Source organism: Raphanus sativus, unplaced genomic scaffold (assembly GCF_000801105.2).
Source record: "Raphanus sativus cultivar WK10039 unplaced genomic scaffold, ASM80110v3 Scaffold1436, whole genome shotgun sequence".
Taxonomy (NCBI): domain Eukaryota; kingdom Viridiplantae; phylum Streptophyta; class Magnoliopsida; order Brassicales; family Brassicaceae; genus Raphanus; species Raphanus sativus.
The window spans coordinates 1,095-22,149 of record NW_026616747.1 but is presented as its reverse complement, the minus strand read 5'-3'; the positions used below and the strand labels follow the sequence as shown (position 1 = coordinate 22,149).

The 21,055-nt window shown below is 36.2% G+C and overlaps 4 protein-coding genes across 5 annotated transcripts; 2 read left to right on the top strand and 2 right to left on the bottom strand.

Annotated features, from left to right (window-relative positions):
* Positions 1-889: 889 nt before the first annotated feature.
* Positions 890-1,664, bottom strand: LOC130504226 (protein RALF-like 4). The gene has a single exon (XM_056998818.1). It carries the CDS (start codon positions 1,490-1,492, stop codon positions 1,157-1,159), a length of 336 nt encoding a protein of 111 aa, XP_056854798.1. The 5' UTR covers positions 1,493-1,664; the 3' UTR covers positions 890-1,156.
* Positions 1,665-4,485: 2,821 nt separating this feature from the next.
* Positions 4,486-7,853, top strand: LOC130504227 (nonsense-mediated mRNA decay factor SMG7-like). 2 transcript variants are annotated; one of them, XM_056998819.1, is made up of 6 exons: positions 4,486-4,737; positions 4,884-4,993; positions 5,074-5,544; positions 5,618-5,740; positions 5,828-5,982; positions 6,053-7,853. In XM_056998819.1, exons 2-6 carry the CDS (start codon positions 4,913-4,915, stop codon positions 7,695-7,697), a joined length of 2,475 nt encoding a protein of 824 aa, XP_056854799.1. In that variant the 5' UTR covers positions 4,486-4,737; positions 4,884-4,912; the 3' UTR covers positions 7,698-7,853. The 2 variants fall into 2 exon arrangements, with proteins under 2 accessions (XP_056854799.1, XP_056854800.1); XM_056998820.1 differs by having other exon boundaries at positions 4,565-4,583.
* Positions 7,854-12,354: 4,501 nt separating this feature from the next.
* LOC130504225 (uncharacterized) lies at positions 12,355-13,548 on the bottom strand. The gene has a single exon (XM_056998817.1). The coding sequence runs from the start codon at positions 13,546-13,548 to the stop codon at positions 12,355-12,357; it is 1,194 nt and encodes a 397-aa protein (XP_056854797.1).
* A 2,686-nt stretch (positions 13,549-16,234) lies between these two features.
* On the top strand, positions 16,235-19,563 carry LOC130504228 (probable hexosyltransferase MUCI70). Its single transcript, XM_056998821.1, has 9 exons — positions 16,235-16,775; positions 16,928-17,197; positions 17,301-17,514; positions 17,603-17,712; positions 17,825-18,024; positions 18,299-18,402; positions 18,537-18,724; positions 18,803-19,002; positions 19,083-19,563. The coding sequence occupies exons 1-9, from the start codon at positions 16,523-16,525 to the stop codon at positions 19,305-19,307; spliced, it is 1,764 nt and encodes a 587-aa protein (XP_056854801.1). The 5' UTR covers positions 16,235-16,522; the 3' UTR covers positions 19,308-19,563.
* Positions 19,564-21,055: the final 1,492 nt, after the last annotated feature.

Below are 21,055 nucleotides of genomic sequence, written 5' to 3'. Positions count from 1 at the left end.
AACATATGTTTTAGTCTTTTAGACGTTTGAGTATGGTATATACGGCAACCAGAGGAGTCCTCAGAACACGTTATGGGCCTAGCATTAGACGTTTTCTAGGGGCTCTATACGTTCGTATGTAACTAATATTTTTTTTTATATTCTATACACCTAAACAATCCGCTAACAAAAACTTTGACGTAAACCCAACTCCTATGTAATAACGCCAGCTAGTCAGCTTTTGGAGATGTTTAATTTTGTAAGTGTTGCCGTTGCGTGTGGATGTAAACTATTTTCAACTCAAGTTTACTTGCAAATAAACAATAACTGAAGTATTTTACCCTCATTTTAATCATGTTTTAACCGTAAACACTTCTCCTAAACATGAAGGTGGAGTTAGGTTTGGGCTTTGATAGGCTTTCTATCGAAAAACAACTTTGACTTGAGATCCCAACTGAACCACCAAACTATTTTTCCTAACCATTGCATTTTTTCATTCTTGTCACGTCATTGCGATAAAACCACCTGTTTTGATATGTGATCATAATTCATAGAAACAGTTGACTCGCAAGAATGTATGAGTTGTCATTCATGATTTCAACGTTTCGACAATCGTATTCTCAGTTTAGAAATTTAAGCATGAAGCCATCGTATTTCTCATCAACCCAAGCTTATCTAGAACATTTTGTTTCTAAGTTGCTAACATAAGAAATAAGTTTTTTTTTTCATTCACTAGTCTTATCGAGTTGGATCCCTAAACTAACAAAACTGAATTAAATAACCAAACAATTGCTGCGTTTGTTTCCAGATAAATTACAAAAGGAGAGATAAAAGGAGAAAAGAGGTTCCAACTTGGGCCCTCATTTAAAAACAAATGCTTAATTGTACTAAGAACATCATATGATGTATATAATAGACAAACGGAACTTAAATATATGAACGAAACGAAACACAAGGACAACAACAACAAAGGAAAAAAGGCGATATATAAATGAATCAAAAGCTTATATGCATCATGATGAAATAAAGAAACAAAAAAGAACAAAAGTAAATATAAAATGAATCAAACGTATAACATATGGTACGTTAAGAAAGAAAATTATTAGCGATCAAGAATGAGGAATGAATGAAGATCGAACCGTGTTGAATCAAATCCTCCTCTCTATCATTCTGTTTCTTATTTCGCGTACCTATAGCAATGCGTGATCGCACTGCATCCACGCCTGTAAGGATTGTTCCTTCTCCTCTTCTTGCAATCATAGTAAGATCGGCCACGTCTATTGCAAGGCACATTGTTCTTTTTGAGAGCATCGTATCCAATGTAACGACGTCCTCTAGCAAGCTGACGACGGTTTGTCTCTGAATCCATTAGAGACTCGAGTTCATCGTCGTCTCCGATGCAACCTTGCCCGTTGATGCAAGATTTAGTTAATGGATAGGTTGCATTTACAGATTTAGCTACCATAGCTAAAACCAAGAGGCCAAAGATGAATAACAATTTGACACCACCCATTTTGTATTTTTTTCTTTGTATAGATGAGTTATATTATTACTCTTGTGCTTGAGTTTTTTGGTATCTTCTACGCCCTTCCTTGTGAAAGGAGAGGGAGAAATAGAAGTATGAGAGATTGTGCAGAAGAACAAACTGAAAGGTTGGTTTTGTTGAGGATAAAGAAGGGTTATTTTGTGGTGGTTAATTCTGTTACTTTGAGGGTTTTAACCTCTTTTTCAGGTCTTATTTTGTCCATTTTTTCCGCTCTGTGGTTAGGTCTACATTTGCTAAGTTATATTTGGCTCTCCTCTTTGTTCGGCTAGCTAGCTTTGTTTTGTTATATTAATCAAATGCTCAAATTAGCATCTAAACGTTTATCATCAGTATTGTAACCATTTTCAAAAAGCTTAATAGTGCGCAGGATAACGTGTGGATCAATTGAATCCTAGTTCCAGAAAATGTACGGATCAAATATAGGATCTAACAGCATCTGTAGTAAAATCTCTCAACTAGAATTTTTTCAATACTAACAATATTTTAATAGCTGAAAAAACCTATATCTTTATCGTTGCCATTTAATCATGTTTGAAGCTCTACCTTTAATCTGCCATTTTGTATCATTGCCATTAGCTTACCAATTTTTAAGAGTAATGCTGGTATTATGAAATAATAGAACTAGTTCCAACTAATTCTTGTAAAAAAAAAACTCATAATGATTTGGGACTAATTTTGTCAATTTAATATCAGTATAAATAATAAGTGAGATTGGCAAAGCGAAAACAAAACATATGCTGCTCCAGATTTTTAGACTAACCACAATTATAGTTTTTGTTAAGCTTTTATAAGGTTCTATTGTGATTTAGATCGTTTTCCCGACAATCTAATCTTATTCTAAGGACCACACTACGTAATTTTTGATCTTAATCACATAAATAAAATCTTTTAAACCGGCGGATCACTTGAATTCTTAATATCTTTACATATATACTGAATTTAACGTTCAACACTATTATATTGTGTTGAATAATAACTAGAGCAAAATAAATAAATAAAATAGTTAAGCGATTTCCACTTGATTGGCATAACATCAACGAAACAAAAGTGGATTATTTTCTCATTCGAAATTTCCGGCTATGACAACCAGTCCCAGCCATAGGGTTTTGAATGGAATATAGAACAAATGCAATTCTTATAAGATGTATATTGAATTGTATATTTTTGCCATTCACCTTAAAATATGCAGAAAAAAATATATTAAAATAATAAATAAACTCCATGCAGATTAATGCTAGTGCTATATTATTTGATCTACAATGAAGAAGAAAAAATGGCTGGATAATTGATTTTTATGCAGATTAGTAATATGTATTTATCCTGTTTGATCTGTATTTTTTACGTATGCGTTGCATTCAAAGCCTATAATGTGACAGATAATACAAAGAAATGGAAAAGTTAAAAAATAACAAGTAAAATAAAAAATAAAAAATACAAGGAAATGGAACATTTTCAAATGTCTCTTGATAGTTTCGACGACTTACTTTGCAGTTTGTACGTAGACACCATCATGAGGTGCTTTTGAATAATGTAAACTGACCATTTATGTTAATAACTCTAACTATAAGTAAGAAATAGAAGTCAACAAAAATAAACGCAAATGTATCGATTGTCAAATATCACATCAATCACCAAAGATATTTCCTCTCTTTAATTATTTTGATTACAAATTATAAAGAGAAGTTGTGCTGGTGTATTTCCCTGATGGGTATTTCCATTCAATTGAGTGCATAGTTTGTCTTTGTTTAAAATTTCAGTGGGTCCCATTTATAACAAACGAGACACGTCATTTTTGAGGTGATGTTTACTGTAGTGACAAATATTGTGATTTGTTCAATTTTTAACTAAACTTGTCTAATATAAAATTAAGATTTAGGTGAAGATTTCGTTGAAAAAACATTTTCTCTCATCTTTTAATATCTAATAGTTTAGACTATCATACATGACTGTAACAAAAAAAAATAATTGGTCGTGGAAATCTGTCCAGCAGATACATGCAATTTCCACAATTCATAATCTACAGTATGGAACAATATATCAAAGTATTTGAGATTGGTCTACAGTATACTTTCCATCCGTTTAGATTTAAATGTCGTTACAAAATAAAACTTCCGTGAAATGCATAACTCTTTATAAGTTCAATATAATTTTTATTGATTAATTTATTTTACCCTTAACTAAATTAAAAACAGTAAATACTATAAAATTTCAATAGTAATATAAAATTAAAATCAAATATTTTAACTATTTTCTATTTTTTGTGTGAAAATCTAAGGACATTTAATTTAAAATAATTTAAAACAAAGATAGTATTATTTTTCTTTGAGTATTTATAATGTAGCGAAGACCTTGTTTTAATAGCGATATCATCTGTATTTGTGTCATCATAGTGTTGAAGCTAGTATTATACAATCTGAAGTCCACAGTTTCAACTTTGATTCAAACTGGAAAAGAAAAGTAAAATTGGATTTCAGACTCGCGTAATTATCATTTTTGAAAGTTGGAAACCAATGGTCATGGATAAAACTTAATTAATTTAACAAAAATAGGATAAGACAATAAGTTTTTTTTTTTTTTTTTTGGAAAAACATGTGAACCCCCAAGTGACCCTTTAATGCAGATGCTCTAAGTTACAAAAATAAAATAAAAATAAAAATTAACCAGCAGTCTTCAAAAACATACTGCAAAGTCTGATATTAGCTAAAGTCAGCATAACTAAAATATAGGAAAATGTTGCTTCAACGTCAAGGAATATATAAAAGCGGGTAACTTTCCTCCGGACTTTCTGTTAAATTAGTTAATTTATTAGCAAGTTAATCACTGAAGAAAAAATATTTTACAATGGAGAAAAAAAAAGAGAGAAACAAATCAAACTGTTAGGGGCACTTAGAAGAACAGTGGAATAATGGATTAGATATGTATCCACTTCATCATCATCATCATCATCATCAGCCACCTTTCTGATTTGTCTGTTTCACAACTGACCAATCCATCTCCCAAAGTCGTCTCTCTCTCTCTCTCTTTCCTCCATGTGATACACTTCTCTTGGCTTCTTCTGGTAAAGTCCTCTTCTTATTTGTCTCTTCGTTTTCCATCTAAAGATTCACTCTCTCCTCCAAGTTTCTTCCCCTCTCTGCTTTGCTTCTGTGATGTTGACCTCTCTTAAGCTGATCTGATGTGTGTTCTTCTTTCTCTTTGATGCTTCTGTCTCTGTAATTCTCTAACTACTTTTAGAGATTTTATCATCTGGATTTTATTAAACTCACTCACAGCCTGTGAGTCGTGACTTTGAGCTTTATAACCAGTTTCAACTCTTGTAGAGACCAAACACTCATGAGAAGTTCTTGATCTTTGTTAGTTTTCAATATTTGTCTGATTCCAAAGAAGATGGAAGCTTCTACTGGAAAATCACCCAAGAGTAATGCAGATTCAGCTCATCAGAAACATAATCCTAATGTTCTTGTAGAGGTAACTAAAACCACCTTGTTTACTTGAAGAATCTTACTGTTAAACAACACAACTAATGATGTTTTTTTCTCTCTCTCTAGGTGAACAACATAGAGAAACAGCTATGGACATTAATCCACTCAAAAGGCATATTACATCCAGATGTTTCAGAACTATACACTAAATCAAGTTCCACCTACGAGCAAATCTTTAAAAGCAATCTCAAACAAGAAGTGCTTCAAGAAGTTGAGTTCTGTCTCTGGAAACTTCACTATAAACACATAGACGAGTTCCGTAGAGGCGTCAAGACAGATGATCCTGCCAAGCGAGGCACTCATACGAAAGCATTCAAGATGTTTCTCTTAAGAGCGGTTGACTCTTATAAGAATCTGATCTCCAAAGTTGAGAAATCTGGATTCTTATCCCATCGTTTCTATATCTGTCTTGGAGATCTTGAAAGGTACAAAGAACAGTATCTGAAAACACATGAGCATCCTAATTGGTCAACTGCAGCTACATACTATCTTGAAGCTGCAAAATCTTGGCCTGATAGTGGCAATCCTCATAACCAGGTAACTTGATTAGTCTTTTTTTATTTATTTATTATTATTCGCATTTTAAGTGTTTTTTTTTGGTTTTGTGTAGCTAGCTGTGTTGGCTACTTATGTTGGTGATGAGTTCTTGGCTCTGTACCATTGTGTGAGAAGCTTAGCTGTGAAAGAACCTTTCCCTGGTGCTTCCAACAATCTTCTTCTGTTGTTTGAGAAGGTGATTTGATTCACTCATACTCCTCTATTACCTCTAGTTATGATTATGTTTTGCCTTACATTATACTTTGCTATTTAACTATTGCAGAACAGGTCTTCTCAGTTGCAGTCTCTCTCTACTGATGCAGAGTTTAACTTCTTAAACCCATCAGAGAGGAATGTTATTGTGAAGGACTCAATGGCAGGAACTGACTTATGGCCACTGGTGGTTCGAACTATTAGCTTCTTTTACCTTAAATCCAGGTCAGCTTGGAAAACATTTTCTCTTTTTTTACAAGCTGTTCCTGTCTTGAATCTTTCTGGTTTGTTTCAGTTTTGATGACTTTGGTTGCACGTTTGCTTCAACTATGAGAGAACTGGATGAAACGTTTGCAGCAGATGATAGGAGCCTAGAAGCCATGTTGGAGTCTTATCAAGTCATGGACTCAACGAGAAAGGGACCTTATAGAATCCTCCAACTTGTTGCGGTTTTCATCTTCATCTTCCACAGTTCAGCCGAGTTTAATGAATCAGACAAGGCTAAAGAGGAAGCAAAGCTAACAAACTTAGCCTTAACGATGGTGTTCATCGTCATGGGGAGAGTTGTTGAGAGATGCTTGAAGACAAGTCCTCCCTTGGGTTCCTGCCCTCTCTTACCAGCTCTGCTTGTATTTCTAGACTACTTACCCTTTCTGCTTGAAAAGACAGAAGGAGAATGCAGGTTTGATGAGAAGAGTGAGATTGCAGTATCTTACTTCTTTGGCAAACTTGTTCATCTCTTGAACCAGTTAAAGGTGGAAGGCCAAAACTGCTCTGCTCTTTGGGAGGATCATGAACTTAGGTCCTTGGCTCCTCTGGCTCCTATACATCTGCTTCTAGATTTCTCAAGTCATATGGATATAAGAAAAGGTTTTGATAGAGGGAAAGAGATTCGTCTTCAACGGATTTTAAATTCCGCTATTAGGTTCTCAAGTAGACGAAAGAAGAGTACTCAAAAGTGGTTATTCCTTGACAAGCAAGGGACTTGGTCCTACTCAAATGAAGAGGGAAGTGACAGAACATGTGTTGCTGTAGGAACGGTTGAGAGTGAGAGTGAAAGATCTGTGCCTGCAGAAGAGGAAGAAGTCATTCTTCTCAAGCCGCTTGTAAGGTGTCAATCTGCTCCAATCTGTTCTTCTAGCATTGCAAAAAAGCCACTCAGCTATGAGAACAAAACTTTACCTGATGAAAGCCTAAGACGTACCTCATCACTCATTAACCACCATAGCACAGAGGAGACTAACTCTGAAAGGTTCAGCTTCGCGCAAGGTCTTAAGAACACAGAAGAAGGCACAGTCTCAGGAAGACCACCATCACTAAGCGGGTGGGTGGTTGACAAGAACAAAGAGAATGGAGGAGTAAGTAATCCAAAAGGGTTAAGCACTATTGATGAGACAAGTCCTGTCACATCCTTTGATAGTCTCTCAACTTCTTTGTATTCACCTCCTACTCCATCTGCTCCATTACTTCCTGAAGACGCTTCTTGGTTTCATAACCAAGCAGAGAGCTTCTGTGGTCAGACAAGATATATGGAACCACCTGGTTTCATAAAGTCATACACAAACCCGCCACTTGTTGGGATGTCTTCTTCTGAGTGGTTACGTAGGTACAGACAGAGTAGGAATGTTGGACCAGCCTATTCCTATCATCAAGCTCAGGGGACAGACAATCTGAGCAACTTCTTGGCTCATGGGTCTTCCAAGTTCAGTCTCTTAGCAAAGTACGGTACACCAAATGATCAATCGATGATCACTTCTGAAAACTCATTGTTTCATCCTCAGCTTTACAATGAAACTAGAGGAGAGAAGTTCTGCAACGGTCAAGAAAGTACAAGAAACGCTTATGGATTCAGTGATGATCCTGGACCGTTTCTTCGGTACTTGAGAGAGAAAGAGTGGCTGAATGAGAATGGTGAGAGGTTAAGAGAAGGCTGTAAGTGAGTGACGTACAAGAAACTGTCTCAAGTTGGCAAAGTTGTAACAAACCTGTAGTTTCCTTGTGTTGCAAATCTTTTCAAGAAAATGAAAGCAAAAGTTTGGTTGTACACAAACAAACAAACAAAGAAACCTTTAAATCCATCAACTTCTTTTTTTTTTCTTGAGGAATGAATCTTGAGCAAACCAAATCCTGATCAAGATGCAATTTTATATTTGCTGCAATTCATCATTCTCCAAAATGTCGAGATTTTATTTCTAACATATTCTTCTCAATGGATATAGCCTTCTGTGGAGCAGTGTTCTGTTGCTCACCATGCTTCCGACCATTTTTTTTTTGAACAAAACTTAGCTTCACCCCTAAGGTGAACCTCTACATTCACCCACCAATTCACCCACCAATAGGAATTAGTTAATTGAAATTTGATATCTTTTAAAAAAAGAAATCAAGTAATAAGAATTTAATGAAATAAAATTATGGTTTTAGATAAATAAAAAAATAGTAGCAATTATAAAAATATATATCTTTTTAATATTGATAAATCCATCAGAAAATACTAAACCCTAAACCCTAAATTCTAAATCCTAAACCTTAAATTATAAATACTAAACCCTAAACTCTTGGGAAAAGCATGAACCCTTGGGCAAATCCTATACCCTAAACCCTTAAATTTAAACCAAACTTTAAATCATAAACTAAATCCTAATCCATAAACCCTAAACCATAACTCCTAATACTAAACCCTAAATCCTAAATTCTAAAATGGTTTAGGATTAAGGGTTTATGATTTAATATTTGTCAAAGAGTTTAGGGTTTAGGGTTTCATGTTTAGAATTTAGGGTTTAAAATTATGGTTTATGATTAAGGGTTTAGGGTTTAAGATTAACGATTTATAGTATAAGATTTGCCCAAAGGTTCAGGTTTTTCCTAAGGGTTTAGGGTTTAGTATTTAGAATTTAGGGTTTAGGGTTTAGTATTTTCTGACGGATTTATCAATATTAAAAAAAAAAAATTTTTTTATAATTGCTATTATTTTTTTATTTATCTAAAACATAATTTTATTTCATTAAATGTTTATTACTTGGTTTCCTTTTTAAGAGATATCAAATCTCAACTAACTAATTTTTATTGGTGGATGAATGTAGAGGTTCACTTTAGGGGGTGAAGCTAAGTTTTGTTTTTTTTTTTCCCTGCTATATATATTGAGTGCATAGAAAGGTTGAGAACGTACCAAAGAGGAAACAAAGTGATTCTTTCCTATGAATTGTCCACCAGAATGTCCATGGTATCGCTCCAACTAGCTGTTCAATCTTATCTGACCCACGATGAAGTGCAGCGACGAGTGATGTCCATACTCCCACAGTGTAGTTGCGCTCGGAAAACACTACTAGAGAAGCCTTGTTTGTTTGAGGGAATATATTGGGTACTGAAGTTAGACGTCGCTACCGTATATACAATAGTGGTGTCTTTCCAAATCACACCGAGACTCCTGTGTCTTTCTAAAAGCAGTGCCTTCGTAGCTCATGCTCTTCTTTGTTTTTTTCTTTCAAATTTATTTATATATCCTCGCTAAAAGAAAATTATTATTTGTAAAATTTACAAAAAAATATTTGCAAATGTGAAAAGTTTTCTATAATAATTAATTGTAATACGAAAAAATAATTATTTGTAATATATTTGTCGATATATTATTATTATATATTGTGCCGTCCACGTTATTATATATATATATATATATATATACGAAGCTTATATATATACGACTGAACCCTAAATATAATTGATTCTAGTAAAAGGGGGAATATAACTCTGGAAAGAGAGAAGAAAGTAATGTTGAGGAATCAGCCAGAGAGATCCAGAGATGATAGATCACGACCAAACCATATCCCTCTTGATCTAACCTTAGAGATACTCTCAAGACTTCCTGCCAAATCAATCGTGAGATATCAATGTGTCTCGAAGCTGTGGTCTTCTCTCATCACACTTCCGAGTCTTATCAACTCCTTCGAGTCTCGATCCTCATCACAGCCACCGCGTCTTCTGATCACCGTCACACTGCAAGGGAAGAAGCACTTCGTTTTGTCGTTTCCTCAAAACCAGAACCCTGAAGGGTCTGATTCTCCGGTGTACAGTTATCATATGAAAAACCTTTTTTATGATAGGCATATGCGAGATAGCGTCCATGGTTTGATTTTATTATATGGATTACAGATTTGGAACCCAAGCTTGCGTCGGATTTTAACCTTACCACATCCCCGAGAGCACATCCCCATCCCCATCTCGCTTCGTGATCGTAGTTCTTATTTATGTTACGATCCATTGGAGGGTAAACACAAAGTAGTGTGCTTATATTATGGAACTAATTCTGTAACGCCTATGATTCTTACATTGGGAGCTCAAGAAACATGGAGAATAATACCCAAAGAACTTTGCCCTATGCATTTCTTAACTTACGAAGGATATGGGCGGTGCTTCAATGGGATTCTGTATTATGAAGCTAGGGTTGATGATCAATATATAATAATGAGCTTTGATGTCAAATCTGAAAGCTTCAGTCCTATACATTTTCCAGCCAACTATTTGTTTCGATGGTCATCGCATACTGTGATACCTTATGAGGGAAGGGTAGCCTTAGTTACTGGTGACTTTCCATGTGGTGATGGTGCACTATATATTTTGAAAGATGCACATGGACACGAATGGACGCGTCAATGCTTGCCTCGTCTACGTTTGAAGAGAGAGTGGAGTATATATATGCAATTCAAGGGTGTTACTGATGCTGGTGAGTTTATTTTTACACCAAGAAGTTTTGTTGATTCGTTTTATATTCTATATTACGATCCAAGGAGCACCAGTACTAGAGAAGCCTTCTTTGAAGGATTTATGGGTAATAAATTTAGACGCAGTGGTCGTGGAGTTCCTAACGACCGAACAGACTGTTTGGGTGTTTTCGCAAATCACATAGAGAGTCTGGTGTCTTTGTAGTTCTCCGCCTTCTCTCGCTCAATGCTCTTCAATGTTATTGTTTTCGACTTTGTGATTTTTTTTTTTTCAATCGAAAACATTGTTACAATAGATCGTGTCATTGTTTAGAAGATCAAACACAAGAAAAAATGTCATTCTTTTTCCCTAGTTCCTCGATGCAAACCAAGCCTCCATTGCACCAATTGATATTTGCTGCAATTCATTCTCCAAAATGTTGAGATTCTATTTCTAACATTCTTTTCAATGAACTCAGCCATCTGTGGAGCATTAATTCTATTGCTCACACCATGCTTCCGACAATTTTTTCCCACCATATATATTAAGTGGATAGGAAGTTGGTAAACATATATACCGAAGAGACAACAAAGTGATTTGTCCACCATGATATTGCTCCAACTTGCGTGTAATTAATCTACATACTCCTTCCGTGTTTGCACTCGAAAAAGACTACTAGAAAAGCCTTGTTTGAGGGAATATAGGTCGTGAATGTTAGACGTCGTTATGGATGTTGTTACTTTCTCTATAAATTGTTTCGATATGGTATCTTCAATGTGTAGTCCATAATGCTTGTTTATATCTTTGCAATATCTCCCCATAACCGATGCTTGTTTTCTTTCTGCTTCCACAAGCCAAAGAAAGAAAATAAAACAAGAAGAGGGAACCAAACTAAAAGCCTATTGTCTACTACCAAGAGAAACTGGATTATTCTTGTTGGCACTAATCCAATCCAATCCAATCCTCCTATATTCTCTTGATCTCTATACTACTGAATGTTGTTGTTGCTTTGTGTCTGCGTGTGAGTAACTAGAAATAGGGTAACTTGGTGCTTGATCATTTGGTTTTATCAGTAGGTGCCAAGTTTAAATCCTGCCTTAAAAGATGCCTAAAGACTCCATCTTATCCACAACAAATTCCTGTCACTTGTTCATGTTAATGTAGTGAGGGCAGAGAAATAATAGCAGAAAGTAAAACACACAAGTTTATCTTTTCGAATTCACTAGAACAAGAGAGTCTTACACCAATCTTTTCTATTACAAGAATCCTTTAGGATTAGCCTCAATCCTAAGCTAAAACTCACCCTAGAGTCTAGACTTCTGTTTATCAGGATCCTCCAAACTCCGAGCTAAACTCCCCCTGAGTCTAGGCTTCAATCTTCCGCTTCACGGAAGTACTTCACCAACTACGTCAGCAACTAACGCAGAACAATGACACCAAAGGCTTGATCACACAAGCACACACCAAACGATCTCTCAACTGTTTTTCTTTTTAGCAGAGACATCTTTCTCCATAGAAGCATGTCCTCCTTATGTAGATAACCAGAACTTGCTCCACAAGTTCTTCCAAAAGCAACTTAAGCAACTTTCCATTTTCTCTTTAGGAAATTAACTCTCTTGCCTTTTCCTCTCCAAGTAATACCATTTATCTTTAATGTAAACTTTCTGATAAATATATTACTTCTTCTTCAAGCTTAACAAGCCCACGTACATCACAAACACGAACTCCAACTTAGCCCATCTTCATGACACACACATGTACTACCTCCTGTAGTACTTCACGAACTAACCCAGCATATACATCTTCAATCTCCCCCTTTTTGACTATGCATGTGAACTCATTACCTCAAGACAGACAACCACGTCTTCAATCTCCCCCTATGAGTCACATCATGGTCAAAAACTAATATGAAGATCTATAGCCTCCAAAGTAAGGAGGAAATCCCATTCCACCATCTCCATACTGATCATATCTCCTAGACCACGTATTCCTGAGCCCAAATCCTCCATGATTAGCTCCTTGAATAGACTTGAAACACTCACGTCGAATATGCCCTTGAACTCCACAAGAATAACATATAGGATCATGACTTCTCATACCATAAGCACCATAAGCTTGTACCATCTGATTCTTCTCCCTCAGCAACTTAAAACACATTGGCCTAATGTGCCCAATAACACCACAGTGATGACAAACAGGCCGCCACTTTCGTTGAGATGTACTCTTCAATCCAGAAACTCTTTCTGGAGCAGTCGCCGTAGCAGTTGCCGTAGCAGTACGCGTAGCAGTCGCGTTCTTCACATCAGTTGCAGTCTTTATTGCAGTCTTTCCATTGGATGCCTTCTCTGCAGACACCTTAACCTCTGGCTCTGTAGCAGACGTAGCTAAATCCCCAGTTTTTCCTGCTGATACAAAAACACATTCAGCTTTAGAACATTTTCCTTGATATCCAAGGCCACATCGATCATTCTTTCCAATACTGAGCAGATGATCTAGCTGCTTCGTCCCACCATTCAGCATCTTCAAACCCTTTTGAGTCTCTGCAAGTCGAGCCCCAGCCTGTCGTGCTTCTTCTTCTTTCTCTGAAGCATACTTAAGTGCTTCAGCAACTTGAGCTTCTAACTTGACCTTCTCTTTAGTCAACTCTGAATTCGTCTTAACCTGCTTGAGCCAATTCTCATACAGCCTCTCATATTTACCAGCAAGATCAAAGTCTCCATCATCATCATCATCACTTACAGCATCATCATCACCTCCACATGAAGACCCTGACGCTGACGCAGATCCCGTCGCAGATTTCGTCTTAGAACTAGGCACAAAAGTTGTGAACGCCACCAAGTTCTTCAACTCCTCACCATCATCTGAATCAGTACCAGATTCATACTTGACGTCATCCTTCTTCTTTAGCTTCAGTAAATTTGTACACTCATCTTGTACATGCCCAAAACCTTTGCATTCAAAGCACTGTAGAACCTTTGGGGAATTACCAAATCTTCCTCTTGCTCCTTTCTCCTTCATGCAATCATCAACCATGAACTCCATAGAAGATCCATTCCTAGAAAAACGCTTCTTGAAAGGCAACTTAGCTTTCTCCATCGATCTTCAAGATATACTTGAAACTATGTCCTTCTTCTTGAACCAGTTTCTCTTCTCACTCTCCCAGATCACACACCAGTAATTTAGGTGACCCGCTCTGATACCACTTGTTAATGTAGTGAGGGCAGAGAAATAATAGCAGAAAGTAAAACACACAAGTTTATCTTTTCGAATTCACTAGAACAAGAGAGTCTTACACCAATCTTTTCTATTACAAGAATCCTTTAGGATTAGCCTCAATCCTAAGCTAAAACTCACCCTAGAGTCTAGACTTCTGTTTATCAGGATCCTCCAAACTCCGAGCTAAACTCCCCCTGAGTCTAGGCTTCAATCTTCCGCTTCACGGAAGTACTTCACCAACTACGTCAGCAACTAACGCAGAACAATGACACCAAAGGCTTGATCACACAAGCACACACCAAACGATCTCTCAACTGTTTTTCTTTTTAGTAGAGACATCTTTCTCCATAGAAGCATGTCCTTCTTATGTAGATAACCAGAACTTGCTCCACAAGTTCTTCCAAAAGCAACTTAAGCAACTTTCCATTTTCTCTTTAGGAAATTAACTCTCTTGCCTTTTCCTCTCCAAGTAATACCATTTATCTTTAATGTAAACTTTCTGATAAATATATTACTTCTTCTTCAAGCTTAACAAGCCCACATACATCACAAACACGAACTCCAACTTAGCCCATCTTCATGACACACACATGTACTACCTCCTGTAGTACTTCACGAACTAACCCAGCATATACATCTTCAGTTCAGATCATCGAAACCCTAGAGTACCATAAACGTTTCCGTAAAACTGAGACATACCAGTTGAGGAGGACGAAGAGAGAAGATGTACGATGAGGAAGCCAACATGAACAAGCAACATGGATTGGCTACTAGTGAAAGCTATGGAGAGCATGAAGGTGAGACAGAGACCCAGCATAAGAAACGCGAGTTTCATAGTGTTCCATGTCGGAGCCTGTAAAAAAAAAGATCTGATCTCCAATGTACATCATCTAAAACAAGGGTAAGAAGAAGAAAGATATACGGACATTGACGCCTGGAGCTAGAGCTCCGAAAAGAACAGCTTCCGTTGACGAAACCCCTGATCTCTGCTTCTTCTCCATCTTTCTTTCCCAAGAGCAAAACCTCTGTTTTTTTTCCCAAGGAAAGAGATAATTAGAACCGAGAATCTTAAACCGAGCGGTTTGTTCTGGTATATTGCTGTCTCTGTATTTGGACTTGTTGACATTAATCTCTTTTTTTTTCATTTTTTAATTTGCTATGTTTTATAATACAATATCTCTATACTATCTTCAAATATATGAATGATGTAGAACTTACCTATTGATAGTTGCAGTTTTTAAAATAACAAACTAAATACATCTAATCTTAGATGTCGCTTAGAGAAATTTAATTCACTTCAAAAAGAATTATATAGGCATAAAAAACTTATGGAATAAGAGTTCGATTTGAAATAAACTATAAATCATTTTTAAAGAAAAATACCACTATCAAAATTTCCTGGTAACAAAAAAAAAACACTTATTGGGTGGGTAAACACTTATTGGGTGGGTTGACTTGCAAGTTGCAAACGTACATGGAATCCAACAATGATGGGCACGTCAAAGCTAAAGATAGCCCCAGCTAGGCAGCTACATGGTATGGTACGTTGCTTTGTTTAGCCGTCGGCTCAATCCTCTCATCAAATAGGGAGGCGTATGATGATAAGTGAAAATGGCAAATGTCTTGATTGTTTTTCAAAAGAAAAAAAATGTCTTAATCAACCGGTGCATCATTCGTATAGTTGACTTTTGCTTGATAGACTATATCCCAACAGGCATGTGATCAATTCATCAAATACGCTTTTATCGTATAAACTGAACGTTTATTTTTTTGATTATTCGAGAGAAAAGCTATATTAACACCAAAACCTTTTCTTTGGCAGTATTATAAAGAACCATATTATGTGTGTTAAAAATGAGAGCAACACTATGTTTATACTGAAAACGGATGTATTAAACACCCCCCCACCCAATCCAAAAGAAAAAAACTGTCAAAGAATTTCGTATAATTAAATGCGACAGATGAGACTAATAATAATGAGAGGATTCATGGATGGCTGCTAGGTAGTAGTGATTAAATAAATTTTCTAATTAATATTAAATCTTAGTTGTCACACATTCTGTAATGATGCAGTTACATGAGTGTTTGGACAATAATAATAGCCTATTATTTTATTTATTTTGTTCAACAATAATATTAGATGTACTTTTTCATATCCAGCAGTAACAAGTCGCCATGTGTCCTTTATAATCGTTCAAAATAAGTTATAGTATTAGAGAAAGTTTTTCTTTTTTTATATTAAGGTTTTCCTTTTTTTTTTTTCGCATACATACAGTTTTTTTCTTTTCTTACAGACAATTTTGTTTGTTTTTCAGTTACAAAAAAAAAAAAATTTTGTTTTGTTTTTTATTTTATACAGACAACGTATTAACATTGAATAATATTACGGCTTAAGTTAAAAGAACATAATTACACATTACAAAGAATTCATCAAATTGCGTTTGGTTTCACGCGGAATTATACAACGATTTTCTTTTTTTTGGGGGAAGAGTATCTATAAATAATTGATCCGTCGTCAAATTTTGACAGTATTTTTGTTTGTTTGTTTGTTAGAGCGTGGTGTTAGGGGTGACGAAAGAGTGACTTTTTGGCTTCTGATTTTTGAATCTTCTGAGGAATCAAAACCCCAATCACAAACCCTAGCTTCTCGATTCCTTCTTCTCCAATCCTCTTTTTCCATTCCATCGAAAGATTCTTCTGAATCGATTCTGTTCGAGCTCAATTTCGTAGATCAGATTGCAATCTGTACTCGATTTGGGTGAACTTGACCATTCAAGCTTGAACTCTCGAATCCTGAAATTGAGTTTTTGATTTGGAAGATTTGATGGAGTGATTAAAGGAGGGAGGAGAAGAGATGACTGGATTGGGCGTTCGATCCAGTAGCAATGGTTCCTTGGAGAAGATCAACGGCGTCGTTTTATCTATCCATACGACGACTACTGCTACCACTACCACGACGCGTACTAAACCATATAAAATGCACAAGGAGAGGGAAGGTCTCCTCCTCCCTTGGATCTGCAAATTCGCCGGCCGTAAGAAGGTCGGCATGTTGCTCCTCTTCTCCATCTCCGCCGTCGTCTTCCTCCGCATCCTTCTCGTCGGCAAAGGTATAACCAACTCCTTTTTGTTGTTTCTTAATTTTGAATTAAGTTTTATTATTCATATTGGTGATCGTAATTGCCACGTGTACTAGGAAACTAGAGTTTACTTCATAGTTATGAATCGAGATCATTGTACCTTTTTGCATTTTGTAAATCAGGTGAAGATGGTCAGGATGTTCAGGTTCCTCCCAGTCTTCATTTCAACGGCACTTCTGTTGTAAACCATTCCACCATGTTGTTACCAACTAATGAAGAGGAAAGAAGCATCAACAACATTCGAAATATATCTTTTCTCGGATTGAATGCCGTATCGTCTCCTCCTACTCCTCCTATGCATTTTCTTGGATACACGCTTCCTCAAGGACATCCTTGTAACAGTTTCACCTTGCCTCCCCCACCAGCCGACAGAAAAAGAACTGGGCCACGCCGTAAGTCTTTTACTTTCTTATGATCACTACTACAAGACTTTTGCTGTGTGATGATGGTGCTGAAAAAGGTCTGAGATTTTTACTGTCTTGGTTTGATTTTCAGCATGCCCGGTGTGTTACCTTCCAGTAGAAGAAGCAATTGCCTTGATGCCAAATGCTCCTTCGTTTTCCCCTCTTCTTAAGAACTTGACGTATATATATGAAGAACCGTTAAACAGAGACACGGAGTTTGGAGGGTCGGATTTTGGTGGTTATCCTACTTTAAGACATAGGAATGATTCTTTTGATATTAAAGATACAATGAGTGTACATTGTGGGTAAGTATTATCTTTGTTCCCCTTGTCTCTTTTTTTGTGTCTCATCTTAGTAACTTTCTCTTGTTTCAATCATGATTTTTTCAATCAGGTTTGTCAAAGGACCTCAACCTGGTCGAAATACAGGTTTTGACATTGATGAGGCTGATCTTCTTGAGATGAAGCAATGCCGTGGGGTTGTTGTTGCTTCGGCTGTATTTGGTAGTGATTCTCGTGATATTTTTTATCTTATTTTGTAATCGATCGCTCTAGTCATGTTGCCAAATTTTGTGTGTTTCTGATGAAGGTTCTCTCTCTTTCTTTCTCTTTGCAGATGCTTTTGATGATGTAAAAGCCCCACAAAATATCAGTAAATACTCGGAGGAAACAGTTTGCTTCTACATGTTTGTTGACGAAGAAACTGAATCAATTTTGAAGAGAGAACGAGGCCTTAACGGCAACAAGAAAGTAGGGATATGGAGAGTTGTTGTTGTTCATAATCTCCCTTATTCAGATGGAAGGCGCAACGGAAAGGTAAATTTCACCTCTCTTATCTTTTTACTGACGAAGTTATGCATCTAGTTACTCAAAACTAGAACAACACGAACTCAATGACATGCTAGACAGTATGGTATCCACACTGCTGTAACAACAGCCTTTTTGCTTTAGATCAGGCTTGAAGTTGTTTACTATATGAAGGGAGAGCAAACAATTATTCCTTATAAACCCAAGAAAATCAGATTTGAGTGTGCACAATTTATCTCGCTGCAGAGGCCACTTATATGCTGATATCTCGTTCTCTCTGTAGGTACCGAAGCTTCTTGTTCATAGGATGTTTCCAAATGCTCGCTATTCTTTATGGATTGATGGAAAACTTGAGCTTGTCGTCGATCCACATCAGATTCTGGAAAGGTAAAAGTCTTATCATATATTATCCCTTTAAGATCAATACCAGGATATCTCTAGTGATGTGGATCTGTTAGTTCCACTGTTTATTCCATTACTGTGCCGCAGCAATCTGACTTTACCTCTCTTTTCATCATCAGGTTCTTGTGGAGGAAAAATGCTACTTTTGCAATCTCTAAACATTACAAACGATTTGATGTCTTAGTGGAAGCCGAAGCAAATAAAGCAGCTGGTAAATATGATAACGCCTCTATTGACTTTCAAGTGGAGTTTTACAAGAATGAAGGGTTAACCCCATATTCTGTTGCAAAGCTCCCAATCACAAGCGGTATGTCTCTCTTTTGGCTTTTACTTATTTTCTTCTAACAATCCGATCAAAAGGTTAACTTGTAGGCAAATGTTGCAGACGTACCAGAGGGGTGTGTCATTTTAAGAGAGCATGTTCCCATAAGCAACCTCTTCACTTGTCTTTGGTTCAACGAAGTAGACCGGTTCACTTCTAGAGATCAAATCAGTTTCTCAACAGTAAGAGACAAGATTGCAGCAAAAACAAACTGGACAGTAAGCATGTTCCTTGACTGCGAGAGACGCAACTTTGTAGTTCAGGTAACTTCTTCTTTCTATTATATTTTGACTTTAAGCCTAAACAAAAAGTAGTAACTAAATCGAAAAACAATCAAATGCAGAGATATCATCGAGCAGAACAAGAGAGATATGCAAGGCAAAAACCACCAGTGCCTAAATTTTCTCCTCCACCGCCTTCACTGCCTACTACTACACCAGTTCTAATCAGCAGCGATTTGCCTAGGAAAGCCTCGAGTGGAAGAGCGGTTAGCAGAACGCCGCCTAGAAGGCGTGGAAGACGGTCTGGTTCAAGAGGGCACAGGAAAGCTAATCTGCCTGTACGATGATTACCAGATTCAGCTTAGGACTGAAAGAAACAAAGCCCCTTTGCAAAGAGTTTGGGTTTCTTCTTCTTCTTCAGGGTCACTTTATTGATTCAAATTTTACCACACAGTATGTTCCTTTTTTTTTGTTTTTTTTCTCCATTGATTCAAAGGATTCAAAATCATTTTTTCAATGTATATATATATTATACACAGACATTTTTGTACTTGGATGATAAATTATAGTTTCGAATTTTTGAAGAAAGGCTGTCTTAGTTAACTTCAAGTGTCTTGCGTCTTCTTTTTTGTAGGGTTTTGTCTCTCGAGTAATAATAGTCTTCCCCGAAAGTAAAAGTACAACTAACTTGCCGATAATAGTGCAAGTTTCAGTGATTGTTGGTCCCGTCCCAAACGTTTTTATCATATCACATGTCTATACGAACGTAAACCATACATGATACATTATGATCCACACTATTTATATAATCTGATATAAAAGTTTAAGGCTTCAGCTTATTGATCACTATCCAACAAATTATGTATAATCGTATTATATAAATATGTGAAATTATATAGGACTATAGACTGTTTGGAGGCTCTATGTAAATTTTTTTTGTTCTATGTAAAGTTTTTTTTTTTTTTTTTTTTTAATCAGGTCTCCGGTTCGGAATTTGGCCGACCGACTATCCATCCGAAGGCGGTCCTGAGGCTCGAGATACTATTTTCAAGCTCGGTGGCCAAGTGCACTCGAACCCTATGTAAAGTTTAAATCAAGCGTACTTGTGTTATAACTTGCTTTTGCAAAATTTAGAATTTAAAATTATTTTTCTTATATATTGTATCTAAAATTTATTGTCATGTGCGTATTTATCAATGATCTGTTGTTCTATACGATCTTGAAGTTATGGTCTTCCCTTGCTTTCATGTCTACCACTATGTCAATTCATTAGAATTAAATGATCTTTTTTCCTCTCTGGACTCTGGGCCACTATCATATAGGTTCGATCATAAAGAGAATCGGATCGGATTTTCTCTTTAGAGGGCCATGATTATTAGTTCTATTTTAAAGACAAGCCAACTTGTTGGTGAACCATGACCTAATGTCTTTTTTCTAGGTGAACAAATAATCGTAATAATCTTTCTTACGTACACATGAGATACATGTGACTCAAGCTACACAGAGTCAAATCAATAGCGCTATTTGTTTCAGGTCATGAATAAAGTGAGTTTAGGGTTCACATCAGTCTAGAGTAGAAGAATGTTATCTCAGTCCGGCTCATCGTTGATTCATGAGTCACTTTATATTTGGCTTATTGTGATCTAACGCCACCAATTTGATTGGAGTTGATGGGCTGATAGTCTGCTCAATCCTCGTTCGTCACCAATATTCACACTGTGGACTTAAACTGTAAAGTATATAGTTAAAAGATGGTCTAGAACCACTTGTCGAACACTAGTCTCAAGATTCTCCACGACTTCAATTTCAGACCAACAATAATTGATTCCTTCTTATTACTTTACCTGCTGAATGATGACGAGAGCCTAAATGTTTTTTTGTCTACAACAGTTTTTTTTTGAGATATGAGTTTTTCTACAGCATCGGTTATGAGAGTATTATTCCTAATTTGTCATGAAAATAAATAATCTTGTATATTAAAAATTATTTTATAAGTTATGAAATTTCATTGAGATATTATATATAAATATTATTATAATTAAGAAAATATTTTTCTTTTCTGCTGTTTAAGATAAATGATATGAAAAATATAACT